Consider the following 20202-nt stretch of genomic DNA (forward strand, 5'->3'; position numbering starts at 1 on the left):
CCACCCTGGCAGCAAGTGGGCACATGCCCACAGCCGAGGGGAGGCCAGAGGGCACCCCAAGTGTGGCAAGAGCCCCTGCAAACCCTGCCTGGGTGAGCTCTGTGACTCCTGCAGATGGGCAGTGAACCTGCAGGCAGATGATGCCTCAATCAGCACAGCCATCATGGCTCTCTCCACCCACCACAACAATATTTGCTCTCAGAAGGTGGCTGTTCTCCGAGCAACCACCCTCTGACTGCAAACAGCTCACAGGATATAAATATGGCAGGAGGAAAAACCAGCACAGTTTATTAGTTCTGAGACAGAGCTAAAAATAGACCCACGTGGGGCTGCTCAGTCCTCTGGGCAGATGTAATTGTGGATAATCTAGCTTTAAATATGGGAAGGCTGTCTGACAGCAACAACAACATTTTAACATATGGACAGGGCGGGAACATGCTGCTGCACCACCTCCAACGTCACCAGGGAGCAGCGCTTGCACCACCAGATCCCCACCCACCTCTTCTGTTCCATGGCTGGGCTTTCTGCAGGAATAAACCCTCACATAAACCCAAATACCTACAGCCACTAAGAGGAAAACATAGAATCACATACCAAGGGGGAGCATCAGTGGAACTGTGCCAGTTCCCATTCCCCCGGCCTGAAATTTTATATAGCTAAGGCTTACCAGATTAAATGGCTGAAACACTCAAGTCCTCAGAGCTGACAGCACCTTCCTTCTCCTGTGAAAGCTTCCTCTGTCCCAGGCAGGCTGTGAGACGTGCTGGGAGGATGCTATGTGGGTGCAGGGTTGGGTGTGGGCAGGCAGCCAGGGCGATAACTGCCCTTCCACGAAGAGGGAAGCACTCCTGCCTGCCTGCCAGAGATAGCAGGGAGACGTTGGGACTGGCTGGATTTTGTAAATCTCCCACCAGTCCTCAGGCTGACGGGAAGGACAGAACACGGCCCTGCCACCATCCCAGCAGCTGACAGCGAGCAGGGACAGCGGCAGCCACCATCCGTGGCAACAGGGACCTGTCACCATCCCTGGGCACATGCCTGCAGTTCCCTGGCACTGCAAGGGGCTTCATCCCTGCAGGAAGCCAGACCTGCTGCCAACACAAGGACTCATTTTGCCTAGCATGCCATGCCCAGGCATGGCTCTCCAAGCTGCCACGGCCCTGCACTCTGCTGGGCCCACCGGCAACACCTATCCAGCACTGACCCATTGAGAGACTCCACCCAGCCTCATTCTGCCCCTCCAGCCCAGCACTGCTCTTAACTGAGTTTAAAGTTTTCCGTAAGTCCAAGGCATTCCTTGCACCCTGGCCCTGCACACTCAGTCCTTCCCCAGGCACACTGGCAGAAGGAGGTCACTGCCAGCCTCCAGAGCTGAGATATCCACCCAGAGCATGTTGCTGGTGGGGGTCATTGCTGGGGTTTACACGGGGCTGGCTCCATGCCCACAGCAATGGAGAGGAGCAGTTCCAAAGCAAGGGAGATAGGAAGCCTCCCTGTGTGCTGCAGCTGGCTGCTTTGCAGTAGTTTTGAGAGCATTTCCTTTGCATGTGCTTCTCTGGCTAAATATAATGGCAAGACATACATTTACATGTAGTTATCCATTTATGAAGTGCTAATAAGTCAAAAGAATTTACTTAGATGCAATCTGCTCGCCAGACCTTGTCCTCACAGGACCCAAGCACAAACCTCCAAGATCAGGGCAATAGTCATTGCAGCCACCTCCAAGATGCTAAATCATTCCCACATCTTCCCATTAACTCAGCTCCAGCCCATCAAATATTAAAGAGCCTCAAGCCTGGACACAGCTCTTTTTACAAAGGTTGAGTAAATCTTTCATCTCTTCCCACCTTCATCCTCCTGCTCCCATCAGCAGAGGAGCATCACATGTTCTTTCATGTGAGTTCTGACTGCACACACACTGACTCCCAGTAATTGCTGTACATGGCTCCTCCATTCCAAAGAGACATGATTATTTTGGTGCTATTTTCACTTTATAAGGGTAAAAGAAGAGCCCTCTGCCTGAAGGAGGGGCTTTTTTACTGATTTTTTTTTTGTTTAACTCTGTGGTTTCTCAGCACACCCCATGAATACCAATGAACAAATAACCAGAGCACAAGAGCTGAGGAGCTGTCAGCAGGTAAAGGGCTGGTGAACCCCTGTGGGACATCACTCTGCCAGTTTGTTCCAAAGGGGAGGAGGAAGGGCCTCATGAGTCCCCATCCCACTTCTCCACCTCCAGCATCCCCAGTACAAGGACTTTACAAGGCCAAGGGGGCTCGAGGGTCTCTGCCTGCTTTCTCAGGGACCCCTGCACTTGCTGGGCTGCTGTGAGAGGTAAACAAACCCACCTGGCTGGCTCACCTGGCCAGAACTGCTGCTTGACGTGAAAAGATCCTTTGCAGGCTGATGTTTTCCTCCAGGGTGACCTTCCCACTTGGGAAGCAGCTTAGCTGCCATCTGGCTCATGTCTTCCCTTCCCAGCAGCACAACCTGACCTCGAACACCCCATGTGTGACGAGGACTGCATGGAGACATGCCCCCAGGGGAGCCACAGGGACTGCAGGACTCCAGCTCCCTACAGAGACTTCATGTGACACAAGTAAACACCAGCACCAAGCCAAGGCTGGGGAACTGCTTGTGGACACGATTCCCCTTTTGCCAGCTCAGGGGATTCAGCTGCTCCAAGCGCTTTCCCCTGAAGTGGGTAAGGAATAAAAAATGTAACAGAAAAGTTTGGATCAAGATGGAATTTGTCCAAACCAAAACACAGGGTCTTCACATGCCAAATCCATTTACTGTCCAAGTGTCTCAGTTTCCATTCCACAGCTCCCTGGGCTGGCCCCAGTCCCAGCAGCTCTCAACCGCCCCAGCACCCAAGCACTGCAGCACCAGCGCCTGCTTCCACCCCTGGGGATGTGCACCCCCAAAAACAGTGAGCAGAGTATCCCCAAGCCTTCTCCCAGACTTCTTTTGGCAGGAGCATACCTCAGGTCCCCAGAGCAGCCCCTGGCTCCCCACGGCAGCCAGAGGCTCAGCTGCCTCCTGCCACAGGACAGTGGGCTCCAGAGCCAGGCTGGCCCAGGGCTGGGACATCCAAACCCAAATGGTGGGACAGGGCACACCAGCTCTCCTGGCTGGGTGCCAACGCTCTCAGGTTCCTCTGCCCAGCAGGCACAGCTCCCTGGGGCACAGCCAGGCCTCTGCAGAGCCTCCGTGCATTTCCCAGAGACCGAGCTGTGCGGCTCCTCGGCAGCAGCTGCCCTGTGCCCCACCTTCCCTTCCCACTGCAGCCCTGGCACCTTTGCCAGCGCCTGTCACCAGAGGGGTCAGCTGAGCCCTGCCTGCGCTGCCAGGGCTCCCGCACCGCCTCTCCCGCACTCCACGGTGCCTGCTGGTGCTCTCCAGCCCCTCAGACGCATTCACGGTTACCATAGGAACCAGTGAAACCCGAACTGAAGAAGCAAACGGAGAGACAGGCAGCGGGAAAACTGCTTTGATGCCCCGGTGCCACCTGCGTGGGTGAGTTTATCCTGACTCTGTGTGGTTTATCCTTGGGAGGACAGGCAGGGCTTGCCCTGCATCACTCAGCCGTGCTCCGTCCCTCCAAACACCGCCTCGCAGGGGCCACATCGACCACCGTGCGCTGGTGCCGGCCTCCCAGCTTTCTGCAAGTCGGTGCTGGTGTCTGCAGGCTCCCTGAGGAGCTCCAGGGCATGCGGAAAGCAGCTCTGATTTTCGGTAGTAACTTATACAGGGAAAGAAAACTTCCGATGCCTGGTGCCTCTGTGCCTCTGCCACGGGTTAAACCAGAACACTCCGACAGAGGCTGCAGCAATAACAAGAGGACGCTAAAAACCCGAAAGTTTGGGGTTATCATATTTTTATAATTTTAAAAGCTTTTACGAATACGAAACATGGCTCTGGATGAGCCCCAATTACAGAACCACTTAATGAAGCAGCCTACCCACAGACCAGAAGCACCACGGGGTTGCGGGAAGCATTAGCTGCAACCATCAGTGGATGCTCATCAAAAGCTCCAAGGAAACTCCCTCCTCTGGCCAGGGCAGGAAAGGCAGAGCTACAGAGAGAAACGTGGCCCCAGACCCTCACCCTGCCCAGGCAGGAGCATGGCAGTGTGCCCACAGCACTGGCACAGCATCCCGAGCACGGCATTAGCTGCCTGGCACGGGGGAGAGAGCAGGGTACGGGGGGGTTCTGCTACAGAACTGTTGCCACAGCCTTAGAAAAAAATCAGAGCACAGTGTACAGCAGAGTACAAGGAGCAGTTCAGTCCTTCTCAGCTTCACAGGAAAAGGAAAGTCTTCAGAGGATTCCCTCCACTCCCCAAAGTGGTAAACATTGATTTAAACTTCTCATTAGTTCAGCACAACCTGGGCAATGAGCGCAGCACCAGCGATTCCGCTGTGCCATTTAAAATGGGCATTCAGCAGCTTGTTCAGGCAGCAGCTCCCCCAGGCTTTCTGGATACTTTTCCATTAATGAATAATTTGCACAATGATTATAAAGGGAAACCGCATGAGCCATCACCCTATGCATTGCCTGGAGCCCAGGGGAGGCTTGGCCAGAGCATTTCTGCATCAGCACAGGGTGAAGCTGACAGTGCTGGAGCTGCACATGTGCTCACAGTGGGGAACCCCCGACCCAGGGAGCTCGTTTGGAATGCAGAAGAGGGGAGGATGCACTACAGTGGGAGGGAAGGGATCAGTATCCAGGATGTGCAGCCGGGAGGACAAAGCTAGTGGGAACAGGAGGCAGGTGCCAGACAGCCACAAGTGCTGGGGGAGCAGAGAGCATCGGTGCTACCACTCCCAGACCTTCATCACCTTCCCCAGCAGCTGAGGACAAATCCCAGCAGGGATGGTGACCTCCCACAACTCATTCCATCACAGCACAGGTCCTGTGCCAGCAACCACCTTGCCAGAGCTACACAGCCCACACCACCCACCAATGTGGCAAATCCAAGATGGACCCACCAAGCAACACTGCCTGTCCACAGACCTTCCTTGACCCCAGTAGCATCTCCACCCCTTCCAGAGCAGTGCCCAGAGCCTCTCAGCAGCACAGGAGAGGGGCTGGGTACAAGGCACCCACTGTTCCACTGACACTCACCACCTCTCCAGATTGAAAACCAAAATACAAAACCTCCAGACTGGATTTACACCCAGAAGCTCAGTGCCAGCCTGGCCTGCTGATTCCCACCCCTGCTACCCCCGAGGCAGAGCTGGTGCCCTGTGAGTTGCCCCCTGCACACCTCAGCCCACTGATCTCACAGCGACCTTGTCACCGTGTTTGTTGTAATCTCCCAGTGCCTGATTCACCTCAGGCTTTCAGGAGAACAGACTGTGGGACAAGCACGAACGCATGTCCTGGAGTGGGCGGACATGGCTGGACTCCACTACACCAGCTGGAGCCCAGCTCCCAGGAAAGCATCCTCCACACACTGAGCCAGCTCCCAGCACCACTCATCCCACGGGAAATTACTGCGTGAGAGAAGAGCCAGGTACTCACTTGATCTTCAGGCTGGCCAGCATTGTCTTGTCGATCCTGGGGAGAGAGCAGAGGAGAGTGTTACTGCAGGCACAGGGGCTCCAGATGTAGCTGGGAGGGGGTTGGGTACTGGGGGCTGCTGCCAAACACGACCTCAGCACATCCTTTGGAGGTGCCAGCGCTCCAGCTGACACAATGATCACCACAGAAAGACTTCATTGGAAAACAAAATCAACGAAGATTTAACCCAAAATGAAGCCTGGCAGCAAGCAAGAAAAAATCCCCCTAGTTCTTTCCTGGTGCAGAACTGCTGTCTCCCAGTCTGGAATGCCAGGGGAGCAGAGGTGGGCATTGTCTATGTCCCAGCTCTCTCCAAAGCCCAGCTGCCACAAACCACAGATTTACAAACAGCCTTGACGTGCTGGGAAGATCCCACCAAACCCCACATATTGCAACCCGGCCCCAGGCATATGAAACACAGAGCAGCCCCATCTTTCCCAGCCCTAGCTGGCTCACATGGGACCGGGAGCCCCAGTTGCTTCACTGATTTCCCTGGCACTGGTAATGAGTGCTCATCTCCTCAGAATCATTGTGGTTACAGTCATATTAATATTAATTAATCCAAATCATAGTAATGTCTCAAAATGCAAAACAATGTCTTTTGGCAGTCACTGAAAATGCTCTGTTATCTGCCTCATGGAATCAATTCCACATCTCAAAAAAAGATCAAACAGCAAAATAACACCCCCCAAATCTGTGATCACAGGAGGATATGGCATGGCCACAGAAATACACCTTCCCCCCCACTTGCAGCTTTACCTTCTCCACCCCCAGGCTGGGCTCCACAGCCAGGAGGGGCTGCACCCGCAGGTGGCACAGGGGCCGGGTCCCCAGCACTCCACACCAGGCTGAGCCTGGCAGGCACCGAGGTACAGGTACCATTACCTTTCCCAGGGTCCCTCTCTTGCAGCAACCTCACCCTCATAAAACCCCATGGCCACAGGAGCTCTGTTCCAGGCATTTCCCCAAACATCAGCTTCTGTGCTCTGCTCTGGAGAACCAGCACACTGCTGCTCCTAAAAATAGATCTAGGGCACCTGCTATTGTGACTTAATACCTTACAAGGCTGCCCAGACCTTGTTGATCATTAAATCATGCTGAAGTTCAGACCACGCTGGGGAGCAGAGTGGTTTCCAAGCTCAGCAGCAAAGCAGTTCAGGGACAGTGGGTGGCTGGGGCAGCTCCCATGGGACCTGTCCTGGAATGGGAGCTGCACGAGTGGCTCCATCCGGAACCACGGGAAGAAAAACCAGTTGTTGTTATTTGGCCTCTTAGAGTGAGAAGTGGAGAAAAAAAAACAACAACAAAACCACACCGGAAATAAACTGCCATGTTTGGGAAACCGCAGTTGCAGTGTTACTGTGAGAGCCGTTTGTCTGCCCTGCCCTGCTCCAAGGGCCGCAAAGCGAAACTCCCCACACCCCACAGCCCTGGGGCTCCCCGGCCCTGGGCAGCACCAGCTCCGGGGGCAGCACTCACGATGGCTTTGCACACCATGTGCATCCCTACAGCCAGATTGGGGGCACCGCATTTGCCCCCCAAGATGGACGCACTGCTCCGGGACCTCGCTGGCAGCAGATGCAGCTGGTGAAGAGGAAAAAAATAGCAATTTCCAGCCCAGCAGAGGCTGGAAATAGCGAGTGCAGCCACAGCAGGAGGCGGCTGGGTGTGCCCAGGCACCTCACACGCAGCCCCACAGGAAGGGTGGGTCGGCCGGGACCGTGAGAAGATGCAGGTGCAGGTGCGGGACTGTGGCAGATCCCCTTCTTTTCCAGTGAACACCCAGGGAAGGGCTCTCCCACAGCGCAGAGGGCTTTCCAGGCAGCGTCTTCCCCAGGGACCCGGGAAGAAGCGCACCGAGCCCCTTGGGAGCTCACCCCACATCTCATGGAGCACGGAGCTCCCCCCGCAGCTTTCACATGCAGACCCTGGCATGGTATCTAAAGAAAAGGCCATGTCCTATTCCCCCAGCCCCAACTGCAACGGTGGCGCAGCCCCCAAGAGCCAGCGCAGCCCCCACCCGCTGGCACACCCCGTGTTCCGAGCGACTCTCCGGGTTTTCTTTCCCCTGCAGCTGCCGAAGCGCAGCAGGAAAGGAGCAGAGCAGAGCTCAACCGGCCCTGAATGCTGTGCCAAGGAGGGTCACGGCTCTGCTCCACCGCAGAGGGAAGCTCCGGGGTGCCCCCCGGGCCGTCAGCGCCCCAGAGCCACTGCTCGCAACAGCGACCGCGGGGCAGAGCTGGCCAAGGGCTGCGGTTTGGCCACCACAAAATGAGCCCACATATCACAAAACTTATTTGCACAGAAATCTATCCAAGTGCACCCTTTCCCTTCGTATGTAAAAAAAACACAATCCAGCCAAGGCAGCTCTCTTGGCTTCAGGGAGGCGTGCACTCCATCCCAAGGGACCCTGCCGAAAGCCTCGGCGCGCCAGCTGCCCTCCCACGGCCCAGTTACTCAGCATTTCCCCCAGCCGGTCTCAGGCAGCTCCAAGTCCACGACACCTCATTCTCAAAGCCCTGGGGCTGCCATTGTCCAGTCCCAGCCCCTGCAGCCGCTGCGGAGCGGGCAGGGGGCAGAGCAGTCTTTTGCCCGAAGCACCAAACACCATCACAACCAACAAACTTGGAACAGACATAAAACACCTCAGAAAGGAGACCTAAAGAGAGGGCAGAGGGAGAACGGTGTCGTTTTCTTAACCTGTTTCCCTACAGGTCAACACCTCTTCGGGGGAAGAGACAGGAGCAAACAGTCCGGCTGAACTCGGGGCACAGGCAGCAGCCGTGCTGCTCTGCTGACGACAGGCAAGGAACGGATGACCCAGGGAGGTGCCAGTGGTGCTGGGAGCCTGCCCTGGACCGAGAGGGAGCTTGCTGCACGCCCCGAGGTGCCCAAGGTGGCTGTAAGCATCGCTGTCTGAGTGCAGGAGGAGCAGGCAGCAGGGAAAGTAGCGAGAGGAGGGTGCAGGGGCAGGCACTCTCGCAGGTACGTGCCCACCGGAGCCCACCGAGCCCTCGGGGAGGTCCCCTCACTGCCATCACCCGCAAAGCTCACGAGGTTTTGCTGGGCTGAAGCTGTGCCAGGCTTCCTGCTGGCACAGGGCAAGAAGGTCCCTCGCCCGGCCGCGGGGAAGGGCTCTGCACCTCGCCGCTGATTCCTGCTCCGAAAGGAGGCAAGGAAAGCTCCTCACATGGCTCCCGGTAGCGAGAGAGAGAGGGAAGGGGAAGGCACCCACCAGCCGTAGCCGCCGAAGGAGACGCTGCGCTTCCTCTGGAACATGTTGGTGGCTCGGTGCTGCCGGAGGCAGCGGGGATGGGACAGGGGCGGCGGGGATGGGACAGGGGCGGCCAGATCGGCGCTTTCTGCCGGTGCTGGGGCGAGGGGACCCCAGCACGTCCCGTCCAGCCGCCCCCAGCGCGGCAGCGCATGCACACGCGCACACACAACCACAAAAAAAGTCATTTCCTTTTATTTTAGCGGCCACAGGCTTTTCGCAACCTCACGCTGCAAATATCGTATTTCTCCTAATGGCAGGACCACCAGCAGTGCCGCATGGGCAGCGCGGCTGAGCCACGGACACCGTGTCGCCACAAACATCGTGCCCTGAGGCTGTGCCGGCCACTAAGGCCCGATCCAGAGGGGCGCCGGTGGCAGCGTGGTGGTCTGCCTCTCCCTCTCTGCCCCCCAAGTGGTAGCGCTGCAGTCATAGCACCAGGCTGGCTCCCTGGTAGGGGAACCTCCACCCATCCCTCCACTGCCCCTCAGGGAGCATCCCACTAAAGGCATCAAACCTCAGTAAGCAAAAACCCCATCACTTCATCTCTCATGGCAAACAGAAGCCACCATCCCAGAGCCCAGCAAGGCATCTCCCACCAGCTCCCATGCAGCTGCCTGTGGCACACAGGTTTTCCATCTTCTGGTTCCCCAGCTCTATAAGGCTGAAATGGCATCTGCAGCCTGATCACCACCAAAACTCCCCTGTTCTTTAACAGTCCGGCTTCAGAAATCCCATGGAAATGGAAATGCTGACATCTAGCTGGGTATGACCTCCCATCCATCACAAATCCCAAGGAAACAGATGCTGTTCCCTGCATCATGCTTTGGGCACTGTAGGGCACAGCAGAGCCATAGGGAGATGAGCCCGGTTGCAGGGTGGGGCGTTGTGCCCAGAGGCTGTACCTGGTGCCCGGGTGTCCTCACACCTTTCACCTCCCCAAACCAAACACCAGCACCCACCTGCACCCACTCAGAGCTGGGCTACGCCAGGGGATCAGGTGAGGAGGAGGAGGGATGGGAAAGCCGAGCCGCCTCAGCCGTGGAGAGGCAGGGGGAGCCTGGCTGTACTGGGGCCACAGCACAACCCCAGAGTGGAGCCGTGCGCCACAGCCAGCATGGGACGAGCTGCTCAGCCACACATCCTCTGCCATGCCCACTGGATCCAGGAGTCCCAGAGCCACTGCAGCTCAAAGCCCAGAAAGAGCCTCTGACTGCAAGGTCCAATCCCACCACTCACCTCCTAGCCCAGTGATCCACGCCAGCTTCTGGTGCAGACTCACAGCATCCCCTTGCCCTGGCACTCCACACAGTGCTGGCTCCTGGGTCAGAGGCAGCTCCAGCCCAGCGTTCTCATCCAAGCACCCAAAAGCTTTAAATTGAGAGACATTTGAATTCTGTCTGATGTGTGAAAGAAAGGAGTGGGCAGAGAGAGGGTATAGGGAGACAGAAATCACACAACTCCATAGAAAAAACTTGGACTGAAATCCAGCTATTTCAACTCCTACTTTTCTGCCCACAGCCTTAAAGGCATGAAACGATGGAAATTCTTTGAATTTTAGAACTCTTAAGGACATTATTTAAAAAAAAAAAAAAATCCAAAGCCATGCTGCAGGCTTTGAAGCCATAATTCAGGTACTACAAAATATCTGGAGCAGTCATTTGCTTGGAGCACATTTGTTCCAGCCTGTATGATCTGTGTCAAAGCTCTGCATCAACAGTAGTGTGACGTTATCATCTCGCTTCATCTTCCCCCAGGTCATGTCTTCCTTACACTCCTCCCAGTTGATTTCTGCCAAGCTCTACCAAGCTGCTCACAATTAACGTCTGAAAATAAAAGCTCTGGGTATAGCCAGGCCCTGCCACGCATTGGAATGAGACCCAGTGGGGCTGCCCCAGCACAGCCCTGAATGCAGAGCTGTGGGACAGGGGTGATAGTGGCTGTGGGAAGCACTGACCTTAGCTGGAACCACACCAGGAGCAACCTGGAGAGTCCCAGAGAAATGGCCAGTTTAGACCTTTCCCCTTGCAGCACCATCTACTGCATCTTGTTCTGCTGCTTTGGCCCTGTGAACTTGCAGCTGTCAAAGGTGACCCAGGAGCAGGAAGGTTGACAGGGACAAGGCAGGACCTGACTCCCCTTTGCTGGGAGGTCACCTCAGTCACTAGATCATAATCACTCCTGCAGCTCTTCTTCGTGTCATGCTAAGGCACAGAGCCATAGGGAAACATCTCCATTTCCTGCATGGGGTGTGGGGCAGCCCCTGCACAAGCCCACCTCACCCTGCTCCAGTACCTGGGGATAGCTGGCAGTGGTGGAAATGGAGCTCTTCCTGTTCCCCATCCCCACACAAATGGCAGCCCCCCAGGGCCCCATCAATCGCAACAGATCCAGGTGACAAACTGCATTTGAACCAGGCAAAGGTTAAAAATACATCAAGGACCCAACCTCAGCACCCCCGAGGCCACCAGCCTCCCCCACTGCCGGGTGCCCACCGCCTGCCCAGCACTATCTCACCCGCAGGGGTGTGCCTCCAGAAATAGACTCTGCAGTGACATTTTCTCACTTCCCCTCTTCCCCCTGAGGTATTTCACACAGGCTCAAAAACAAAAAGGAAAAAACCTTCCTCCTTTCAGAGCAGGCACAGCCAAATCGTAACCGAGCAGCCAAAATTAGGGAAGAAAACCCTGGGAGAGGACGACTCCTCATCACCATCTGCACCAGTCTAAGTTAACATCTCCCAGGGGCCTCTGCCAGAGCCAGGATCTCATTGCTCTGACCCAGCCTGGTGAGCAGCCCCTGCCTACTGAGAACAGTGCCACACTGCTGGTGACACCTCAGAGCAGGATTGTGCCCCGCAAGGGCAGCATAATTCTTCCCTTTCTTACTGGGGTAAGAGATTGATTGCATCATTAGTGCTTTAATATTGCCTGCAGCACTCTGAGGGCATTCAGCTTCCTATTATGATCTTAAAGAAGGTTGTGGGCACACAGAAGTATTAGGTTTTTGTCCTGACAGGAAGAACATGCTGTACACATCATCAGCTTGACCTACAGAGCAAAGAAAAACAGTGTCCAAATTACCTCTGACTCAGTTCATGGAATATTTTAAACACTATTTTCTCCCCTTTATGGTACTGCTGAAGTGAAGAGAAAAACTTGATGTCTTAAGTGCAGCTTCCCACAAAGCCCAGCTTGCTCTCAGGGGTGGCTCTTCACTGCTCAACGGCTTCAGAGAAGAAGGACTGAGAGGGCTCCCTCCGCAACCAGGCTGGGGAGGGGGGACTGTGTGTCACCCAAGAGGAGAGCTTCAGGCAAAGGACAGGAAAGCCAGAGACCATCCCAAGCCCAAGGCCATGCACAGCTCAAGCTGCAAACCATGCTCCAGCTACTCTTCCACATTCTCAAGAAACCATTGATGGCTCATGGACTCATCCCTATGTCTAAAGTGATCTGATAACTCCTGCTCATTTCTGTGGAAATGGCTACAAAACAGATCCTGGAGGAAGTCACCATGTGACCTGCAAAGCATCACTTCTCAGGCAATTGGCACAGGGAGGTACTTACACCCAGGTAGGGCAGCACCAGCTCTCCCAGCAGCCCAGGAAGTGGCCAGCACAGAGGAGAGAAACCCAGGAAACCAACAGGTGCTGGCTGACGATCTGGCCCCCACACTGGCCAGGTGCCTGTGCTCCCAAAGCCCCACTGGTCCCTCCCACCATCACAGGAACCAGCTCTTTGCTGCAGGGGGACACAGATCATGTCTCATCACAGCCCTGGATGCAGACACTCAGCACACGGGCTCCCAGGCTCATTGAATTCCTCTGAGCCCACTGTGAATTTAATGTATAGAGTTGCTTCTTTACTCAAGTCCACCCATTTTAGAGTCCTGCCTTGCTAGCAAGGGCATGAAATTCCTCTCTCATGAAAAGGCATGAAAAGGCTCTCTCTAGGAAAAACCTGATCAAGCACACAGATTTTCTGTGCCTGTTTTCTCCACCTCTTCCAACCACCCCCTTCCTATGCTAGTGGAGCCCGAGGGAGGATGCTTTAGGGGAACAGCAGAACCTACCCAGGATCTAGCAAGAAGGTTGCTGTGTATCCACACAATGCCCAGGTGGGTGCCTTGCACAGGATGCTCCAGAGACAGGGCAGGCACCACTAGCCCCACCTTGCTCCCTTCTGTGCCTGGTGGCATCCCTGCCACGCCAGCCCCAGGCCCCTGGGCACTGTCACCATGCTACCTGCATATCCACTGCACATCCCACACCGCTCCAGTCCCCACTGCATGGAGGAGCAGGAGCTCACTGCTCGTGTGCCCAGGCAGTGCAGGGGCTGGTGGAGGGAGGATGCATCGGGACAAACCTCCCACAAAACCTGTTCCCAGTGGCAGGCTGGCACTGGCAGCTGTGCCAGGAACCAGAGAGCATTTGGCCCAATTCACACAACAAACATGGAGCAGGGGGGTGGCTGTAGCCAATGAAGAAATTGTGGAGAGACAGAAAAAGAACAGCTTAAACTGAAAACCAGGGCTGGGAAAACATGGGGGCGGGATGAAAGCATGGGAATGAGAGAAACCTGAGCATGCTTTGGCTGGAAATTAGGAGTTTTCTAATCTTCAACACAATCAATCCCTGGAACAGTTTCCTAATAACGGAAATAAAGGAACCAAAAAAACCCCAACCCCCTAATTGAGACTCAAAATGTTTGTGAAAATGTTACACAAGACAGTAAAGTCTAGTGGAAGGTGTCCCTGCCCATAGGAGGGGGTTTGGAACTGGATGACCTTTACAGTCCCTTCAACCCAAACCATTCTGTGACTGTATGATTCTGTGATGCCTGCAGCAGCAGCAGGACACCGGGCTCAGTGACCCAGCATGTGTCCTGGCACCTTCCCCTGATGGGCTGCTCCTCTCAGACGCCCCTGCCCTGCACCCCGGGCTCAGCAGCTGATGGGGAGTCAGTGGCTGCCCGAGGCTGAGCTGTGCTGGCACAAGGTCAGACATCAGCAGCCAGGGCTCAGTTTGAGGCCAAACCTGTGTGTGGACACTCTGAATGTTGCAAACAAGGCACACAGAGCTTGGACTTGAGCTTTTCCAAGTCCTGCTACCTCTTGCCAACATCACCTGTATTTTTCAACCATTTTGGGTAGGTTTTGCAAGAGACAGGCTGAAATCAAATCACAGTGAATAAACAGTCTTTCTGGCATCCAACTTGGAGGCAGATGTTAACTCCAAGCAGGGATTCATCTACCCCCACAAAACTGCAAAACTGTCTGTGGAGAGTGAGCTGTTTTTAGCTCCTGGAAAAAATGTCTCTCCTCCTGTTGCTGCTGAAGTCCTGTTCCTGTTTCCACAGCAGCAGCAGCTTCCAGCCGCCAGAACATCTGACCAGGTCCAGGCAGCAGCAGTGGCAGCAGAGGGCCTCTTTGAGCAGCCCTCACAACCCCGCTACCATACAGATATGCTTAGGGATGAAGGGAAGGAAGGATAATAAAACAAACAAGCAAAGAAAAAGCCATTAAAGGCATTTTTGCTGCTATGGTTATCGTCCCTAGTGGGAGGAACCAGCAGCAGAGGGAGAACGCAGTATCTGTGAAACGTGGTGTGTGCAAGCGCGAGCCTGCTGCCTGCAATCACACCGCCTGTTGGATCTGAATTTAAACTCTTCGGCGTGATTCCAACCCTCAGCATATCGTGCCTTGTGGACAGATATTATGTCCCTTCTGCTGCTAAAGCAACAAGAAGTCTTAAACAAAACAGCAGAGCCTAGAGCATGCAGAAAACGGCAGAAGCTGGCAGGATCCATCTCACACCCTGCATTCACCAGGGATGCAAGCAACACCTCACAGCCCTCACAGGCTCTGTGCAGCTCCACGCCAGGCACACTGGTGCTCTGCCTGTGGGAATGAGCAGGATGAAGAGAAATGCTCAGCCTGGTGAGCAGACATTGCTCTGCTTCCCTGTCAGGGATGAGCTGCAGCCTCACACACGGACAGCGGTGGGGAGGATCACCGCAGCAGACTGGGAGGCTCAGACATCCCTTTGCTGTGCAAACACCTGGGGCTCCCTGGGCAAGGAGGTGCCCGGGTGAGGCAGGGCAAAGCTCCCCGCACGCCACCGGATCCCATCACCCCGCCGACCCCCGGGGACAGCAGGCAGAGCCCTGCAGGGTCTGCTGGAAATCGCCTTCTCGAATGGTCAGTATTTAAGAGCCGTGCTGGCAACCACTTCACCGTCCTTTCACACACGGATCCCGGTCCACCGTCCCCGGCCCTAAGCCCCCGTACAGCCCCCGGTTCCCACCCCCAAGCCCCTGCCGTGGCACCGCGGCTCCGAAGGCAGACGGAGAAGCCGAGAGCCGTGAAGCGGCTCCGCTGGGTCCCCCCGCGCTCAGCCGCTTCCCTGCGGGACTCCCCAGCCAGGAGCACGCACGTACCGCCGAGGATGGAGCCGCAGCCCCGCGATGCGCCCGCCGCTCGCTGCCTGCGGATCCCGCCGAGGTGGTGGAGCCAGCCCCGAGCGGGGCGGAGCGGGGCGGGGCGGGGCGGGGATGTGCGGGGATGTGCGGGGCTGGACAGGGATGTGCGGGGCTGGGCAGGGCTGGGCAGGGCTGGACGCGCTCCCCCCCCTCCGTTGCGGGCCAGGGATCCCGCAGGCTGCCGAGGCAGAGCCGGCTCCTGCCGCCCTGCCCTGCCCCCTCTAAGGGGCCTAAAGGCAGGAGCGCACCCTCGCCGTCGCTGTCTCCTCTCTCCCATTTCTCCGAGCAGGAGCTGGAGCAGGCGGCCTGGCCCGCAGCATCCCTGTGCCCCTGCAGTGCCCGCGGCTGCTCTTGCCGAGCCAGAGTTCACATTTGGGCTGCCTTTGGAGACAAACATTTCATCCCGATAAGAGAGATACAGACACTGCTCATAATTGGCCGCTGGTGTCCCACAGACTCTCCAGACGGCTCCAGGTAACTGCCTGGGGGAAGCTTCCGGGTGACTTTTCCTCTGGGAAATCAAACGAATCCAGTTAAATTAACCCCCTAGAGAAATCAAATGAATCTAGTGAAATTAACCCAAACAGCATTTAACATTAATTATAAATTGTTACACGCATTTCAGTTGCACGTGCCAAATGAAACATGAACATCAGGGGTGAGGCTAACAGAACCTCTGGAAGCAATTTGCAAAAATTAGTTAAAATCAATAAACAGAACAGTCATTCCAGTTTCTGGAAAGCCTCTCCAGCGGCAGGAGAGGAATTCCCATCACGGGAAGCAGATGGCAGCAGTAAGCGTGTATGTCATGGCTCCTTCCGAGAACAGCTGGCACCTCCCTCACGCCCCTGCAAGTCTCTTCCAGGTGTGAATGTCACCTCCCTCCGTCCGCACCCTGCTTGCCCTGCATGAAGAGGACCCTTCCTGCCCTGGGAAATCCAAGTCTTTTGGGCACCTCCTTCCTCTGCACTCCCACTGTTGTTCTCACCCATGCAATTCCAGGCAGATAAGTACTTCAGGGCTTTAAGGGCTCTTGGAGCAAAACTGCTGCTGAAGCGGAGAAGGAAGAGCTTTTAGTGTCACAGACACTAGGGGACTCAGCATGTTCCAGAGCTCTTCGCAGGCTGGAGAACAGGTGCTGCTCTCTGTGTGTCTGGAGGCCCACAAGGCTTTTATGTTAATGGTGTTTTATCATCAAACACGGGATGGGAACCGACAGCGATGCATATGCATCAGCAGGAGAGCCACAGAACATGCCTGGGATGGGGCTCCCTAGGGGAGAGTTTAAGCACCAAACAAAATCAGGGAATCAGAACAGATATTTTCCAATTATCACTGATGGCTGGAGGAAACACAGCCCCTGGCTCCCATCTGTTTTTTAAGTAAATCTCAAAAGCTGCATGCATAAAGTGGATCCTCAACCAAAAGCATGAGGGAGATTACAAGAAAAGTTTGGGCAGGCAGGTGGTAATTTGTCCTTTCCACTGTTTTAAACTAAACAGCTCTTATGTGGTGTTTGCAGCTCCTGGTGTAACCGCTGTGCCTGGAACTTTATTTTAAAGCAAAGCCCAAGATGTTAATGTATCACAGGGCTCATGTATCAGCTGTATCACAGCTTACAGACAGGCTGGGGCTCAGGAGGCCTGTGTCAAGACATCAAGGGCTAGTGAAAGAGCAAGCAGCAGGGTATGTGCCAGTGCTCCCCACAGCTCCCAGCCCTCAGCCAGCAGCCCCCCTTACCTGCTGGGGGAGCCCAGGTCTGCCCGACTGACAATGCGGTGCTGCTGGGGCGAGTAGAGCCACTGGAACGCTGTCAGTGTCCTCTCCTCAATGCGAAAGCGGCCTTCTCGCACGTACCTAAAAATAACATCCAGAGAGACTGAAATATTCATCAGCACTGGATTGCAGGGAGGGAGCGGCAGGATGCAGGAGCGGCTGGTTTGGCAGTGCCACTTGCAGCCACACATCCTACACCACCACGTTCCTCAGTGGCAGCAGAAAATCACTTTACAGCCCATATGCCTTCATCCCTTAGTGCCCACCAGCCCATGCACCCATGGGCACATGGCCGTGTCTGGGACAGGGCCTCTCTTGAGACCAGGTCCCTGCACCTTTCATGGGTATCTGTGGGGCTGATGCCAGCTGCAACCCCTGTCCAGCCCCCAAGCCACACAGGGCCCTCAGACCAGTCCCACAGGCCCCAGTAACCACCATGTGCAGGAAAGCAAAGAACAAACATTTCCAAAGGAGCACAGGACATTCCCCTTTAAAGCCCCAGGGGACAGAGGTACAGCACCCCCTGCTCAGAACCATCATCTTGGGGCACAGCCTGCCCCCAGCACCCACCCACCCCCCAGACCAACCCCGTCCCCAGGCTGTCACTGGCTCCAAGGCCAAGGTAAGGCCTTTCTAGCAACCCTTCAAATGCCAGGCCAGATGTTGAGGCTTATCAGGTAATAGTCAAGTGAATTGATGGTTATGAATTTGATAGAAGAGTATGTGTTCCCTATAAAGTGAGTAAAATTCTGGTAACTGCAGTTGTTTCCATCTTTTGGAACAAAATCCTGCTGCCTGCTTCCGTCCCAGCCGTCAGCTGCACTTCACACACACTCCTCTGAACATGAAATTTTATCAGCAAGTAACTAATAAGTTAAAGCCCCTGTAGTACTGATTGGAGACACATGCACACACAGCTGCAGTATCCATGAACCTCAGCCAGAGCCGGAGAGAGCTCTTGTCCCTTTCTCTGCATATGGATGCACTTGGAGGTTCATTCTCAACTTTAACTGCAGGGATGTTCCCTCACTATCTGAATGGGGCCAAGGGGATGTTACAAAGTGCCATGAACTCCCCAGTTGCTGCTGCTGGGCTCTGCGACCTGCCTGAGCCCACTCAGCCCAGCACTGTGGGGTCCTGTGGAGCTGGGGGCAGTGAGTGCAGGAACTGTGACTTCCCACTGCAGCTGAAGAAAACCCAAAAGGCTCCCTGAGCATCCCCATCACAGAGTGACCTGCCAGCTTTCTGGTTAAAAGCAAGCACGGTGCAATGCCAATGCTCTCTGCAGCTCTGGTATATGATAACCCTTCACAGAGCAGAGGCAGGGAAGCCAGGGTGTCCCTTGGGAAGTGGGGGTGAGGCAGTGGGGATGCAGAGAGCCAGGCCATGCAGCTGCTATAACAGTTTGTCCAAGTGTGTGAAGGAAAAAAGTGTCCTTGCAAGGAGGAGGGGAAAGGGAGGGAGAGAGAAAAAGCTTCATTGGCTCCCACCCTGCCGACGTGTCTCGGTTAGAGGGGTTCCCTCCCACGGCTGGGGTGCAGGCACCCAGCGCCCGCCTGGCTCGGGCTCTGCTCCCGCCCAGGGCCCAGCCCGGGCCCCGTCCCAGCGCTTCCATCAGCATCCCCACGGAGCCAGCCAGCCCCGGCCTGGCATCGCCGCAGCGCCCTGCTCAAAAGTCACAAGCTTCGGACGTCACAAACTGCACAATTCAACATAAAAGAACACAGACAAAGCTTGTTCTCAATGTCAGCCCGTCCCGGCTGCTCCGGGCACAGACAGTGCCCTGTGCCAAGCCCCGTCCCCGCCAGAGATGGAGGAGCCTCAGCACGCCACGCGAGTCCCGGGGACTCCCCGGGAATAAGGAGACCTCGCCATCCCCGGCACGCTGCCGCTCCCACGCTTCCTCCTCAGCGGGCAGGACCCTTTCCCAAACGCAAAATGTCTTCGGGATCAGACTCCTCTACCTCTGCCAGCGATCTCCCCTCCCAGCACGGACCCGTCCCCTCCCTGCACCCCATGTGTCCCCCCCGGCTGGAGCAGCCGCCCCGCCGGGACTCCCCCGCCCCAGCCGGGACCACGCGGCGCCCCTCGGAGCACCCCTCAGGGTCCCAGATCCATGGCGAGGTCCCGTGTCCCCTCAACCCTACCCGGGATCCCCCCAGCCCGGGTTCTCCTCCTCTCCCAGCCTGGAAGCATCCCCCACGCTAAAGCCCAGACCGCCTGGCAAGCTCAGCCCCTGCGGGCCTCCAGCTCGGGTCCCCCTTGCCGGGAAAGCTCCCCCAGCCCGCCGAACTCACCAGCGCACCAGCTCCCACCGCCGCTCCCCCGCCGCCTTGCCCGAGGCCATCCCGGGGGTCCCGCCGGGCAGGGGGGGCCCGCAGACCCCGCTCGGAGCCGGCGGCGGCTCCTCCGCAGCGGTCCCGGGGCTGGGGCGGCTGCGCCTGTCCCTGCGCTCCGCTCCCGCCCCCTCCGGCACCCAGGGGACCCGGGGGGGCCCGGCCCCGGCCAGGTGCGGGGGGGCTCTGCCCGCTTATGTAAAGCGTTACGCAAGGCCCCCACCGGGGCAGCCCCGAGGGCTGCACAACGCCCCCGGTACCTCTCTGCGGACCCCGGAGTCTCGCCCCGACCAGCTGGATCCCATCCGGGGCTCCAGGAAAATGTACGTTTCCCAGCCTTTCAAACACATTCAAAGAGACAAACAAGTCTGCGCTGAGCATCCCAAAGTGACTCGGAAACGGCCACCGGGGGAAAGAAACCCTGTCACCCTGGCCCTCCCCAAGCCCCCCCCCTCACCCAGCCCCTCACAGTGTGCAGGGGTGAACGGGAGCCACATCTGCACAATCTGGGGGCTGGACTCCGCCCCTGGGTCTGTCACGGTCCTTGCTCGCTGTAGAAGCACCCATCCAACCCACCCGGCAGAATTGGCAGAACTATTCTCCCATAAATTCAAAGTAAAACCTGCCGGAGCTGGAGTTTCTCTCCCAGAGCCCCTGGGTGCTGCAGGGGGCTCAGGAAGCAAACCACATGTGCAGTCAGGTGTTACTTCAAGGAGCTTTAAACCATACTGAAAGCTGTTTCCCAAAAGTGCTGTTCTGGCCCCAAATC

At 56.3% G+C, this 20202-nt stretch overlaps 1 protein-coding gene and 1 long non-coding RNA gene across 6 annotated transcripts in view; one reads left to right on the plus strand and one right to left on the minus strand.

Annotated features, from left to right (window-relative positions):
* RAP1GAP2 (RAP1 GTPase activating protein 2) overlaps nt 1-15325 on the minus strand; it is a 49301-nt gene extending 33976 nt beyond the window's left edge. For 2 of the 5 annotated variants that reach the window (XM_058854282.1, XM_058854280.1), the window contains exon 1: nt 668-806. Coding sequence is in view for 3 of the 5 variants with exons in the window: in XM_058854277.1 (XP_058710260.1) it covers nt 5530-5565; nt 8804-8847 (80 nt within the window). In the remaining 2 variants the exon portion in view is untranslated. Of the gene's footprint in view, nt 1-667; nt 807-5529; nt 5566-6327; nt 6421-8803; nt 8978-15279 lie in introns of those variants that run through there. The other 3 variants (XM_058854277.1, XM_058854279.1, XM_058854278.1) reach the window with 3 other exon arrangements.
* On the plus strand, nt 936-2608 carry LOC131586935 (uncharacterized). The gene is made up of 3 exons (XR_009279277.1): nt 936-1279; nt 2076-2334; nt 2482-2608. It is a non-coding gene; the product is annotated as an uncharacterized LOC131586935 (long non-coding RNA).
* Nucleotides 15326-20202: the final 4877 nt, after the last annotated feature.

This window comes from Poecile atricapillus, chromosome 21 (genome assembly GCF_030490865.1).
Source record: "Poecile atricapillus isolate bPoeAtr1 chromosome 21, bPoeAtr1.hap1, whole genome shotgun sequence".
NCBI classification, from domain to species: domain Eukaryota; kingdom Metazoa; phylum Chordata; class Aves; order Passeriformes; family Paridae; genus Poecile; species Poecile atricapillus.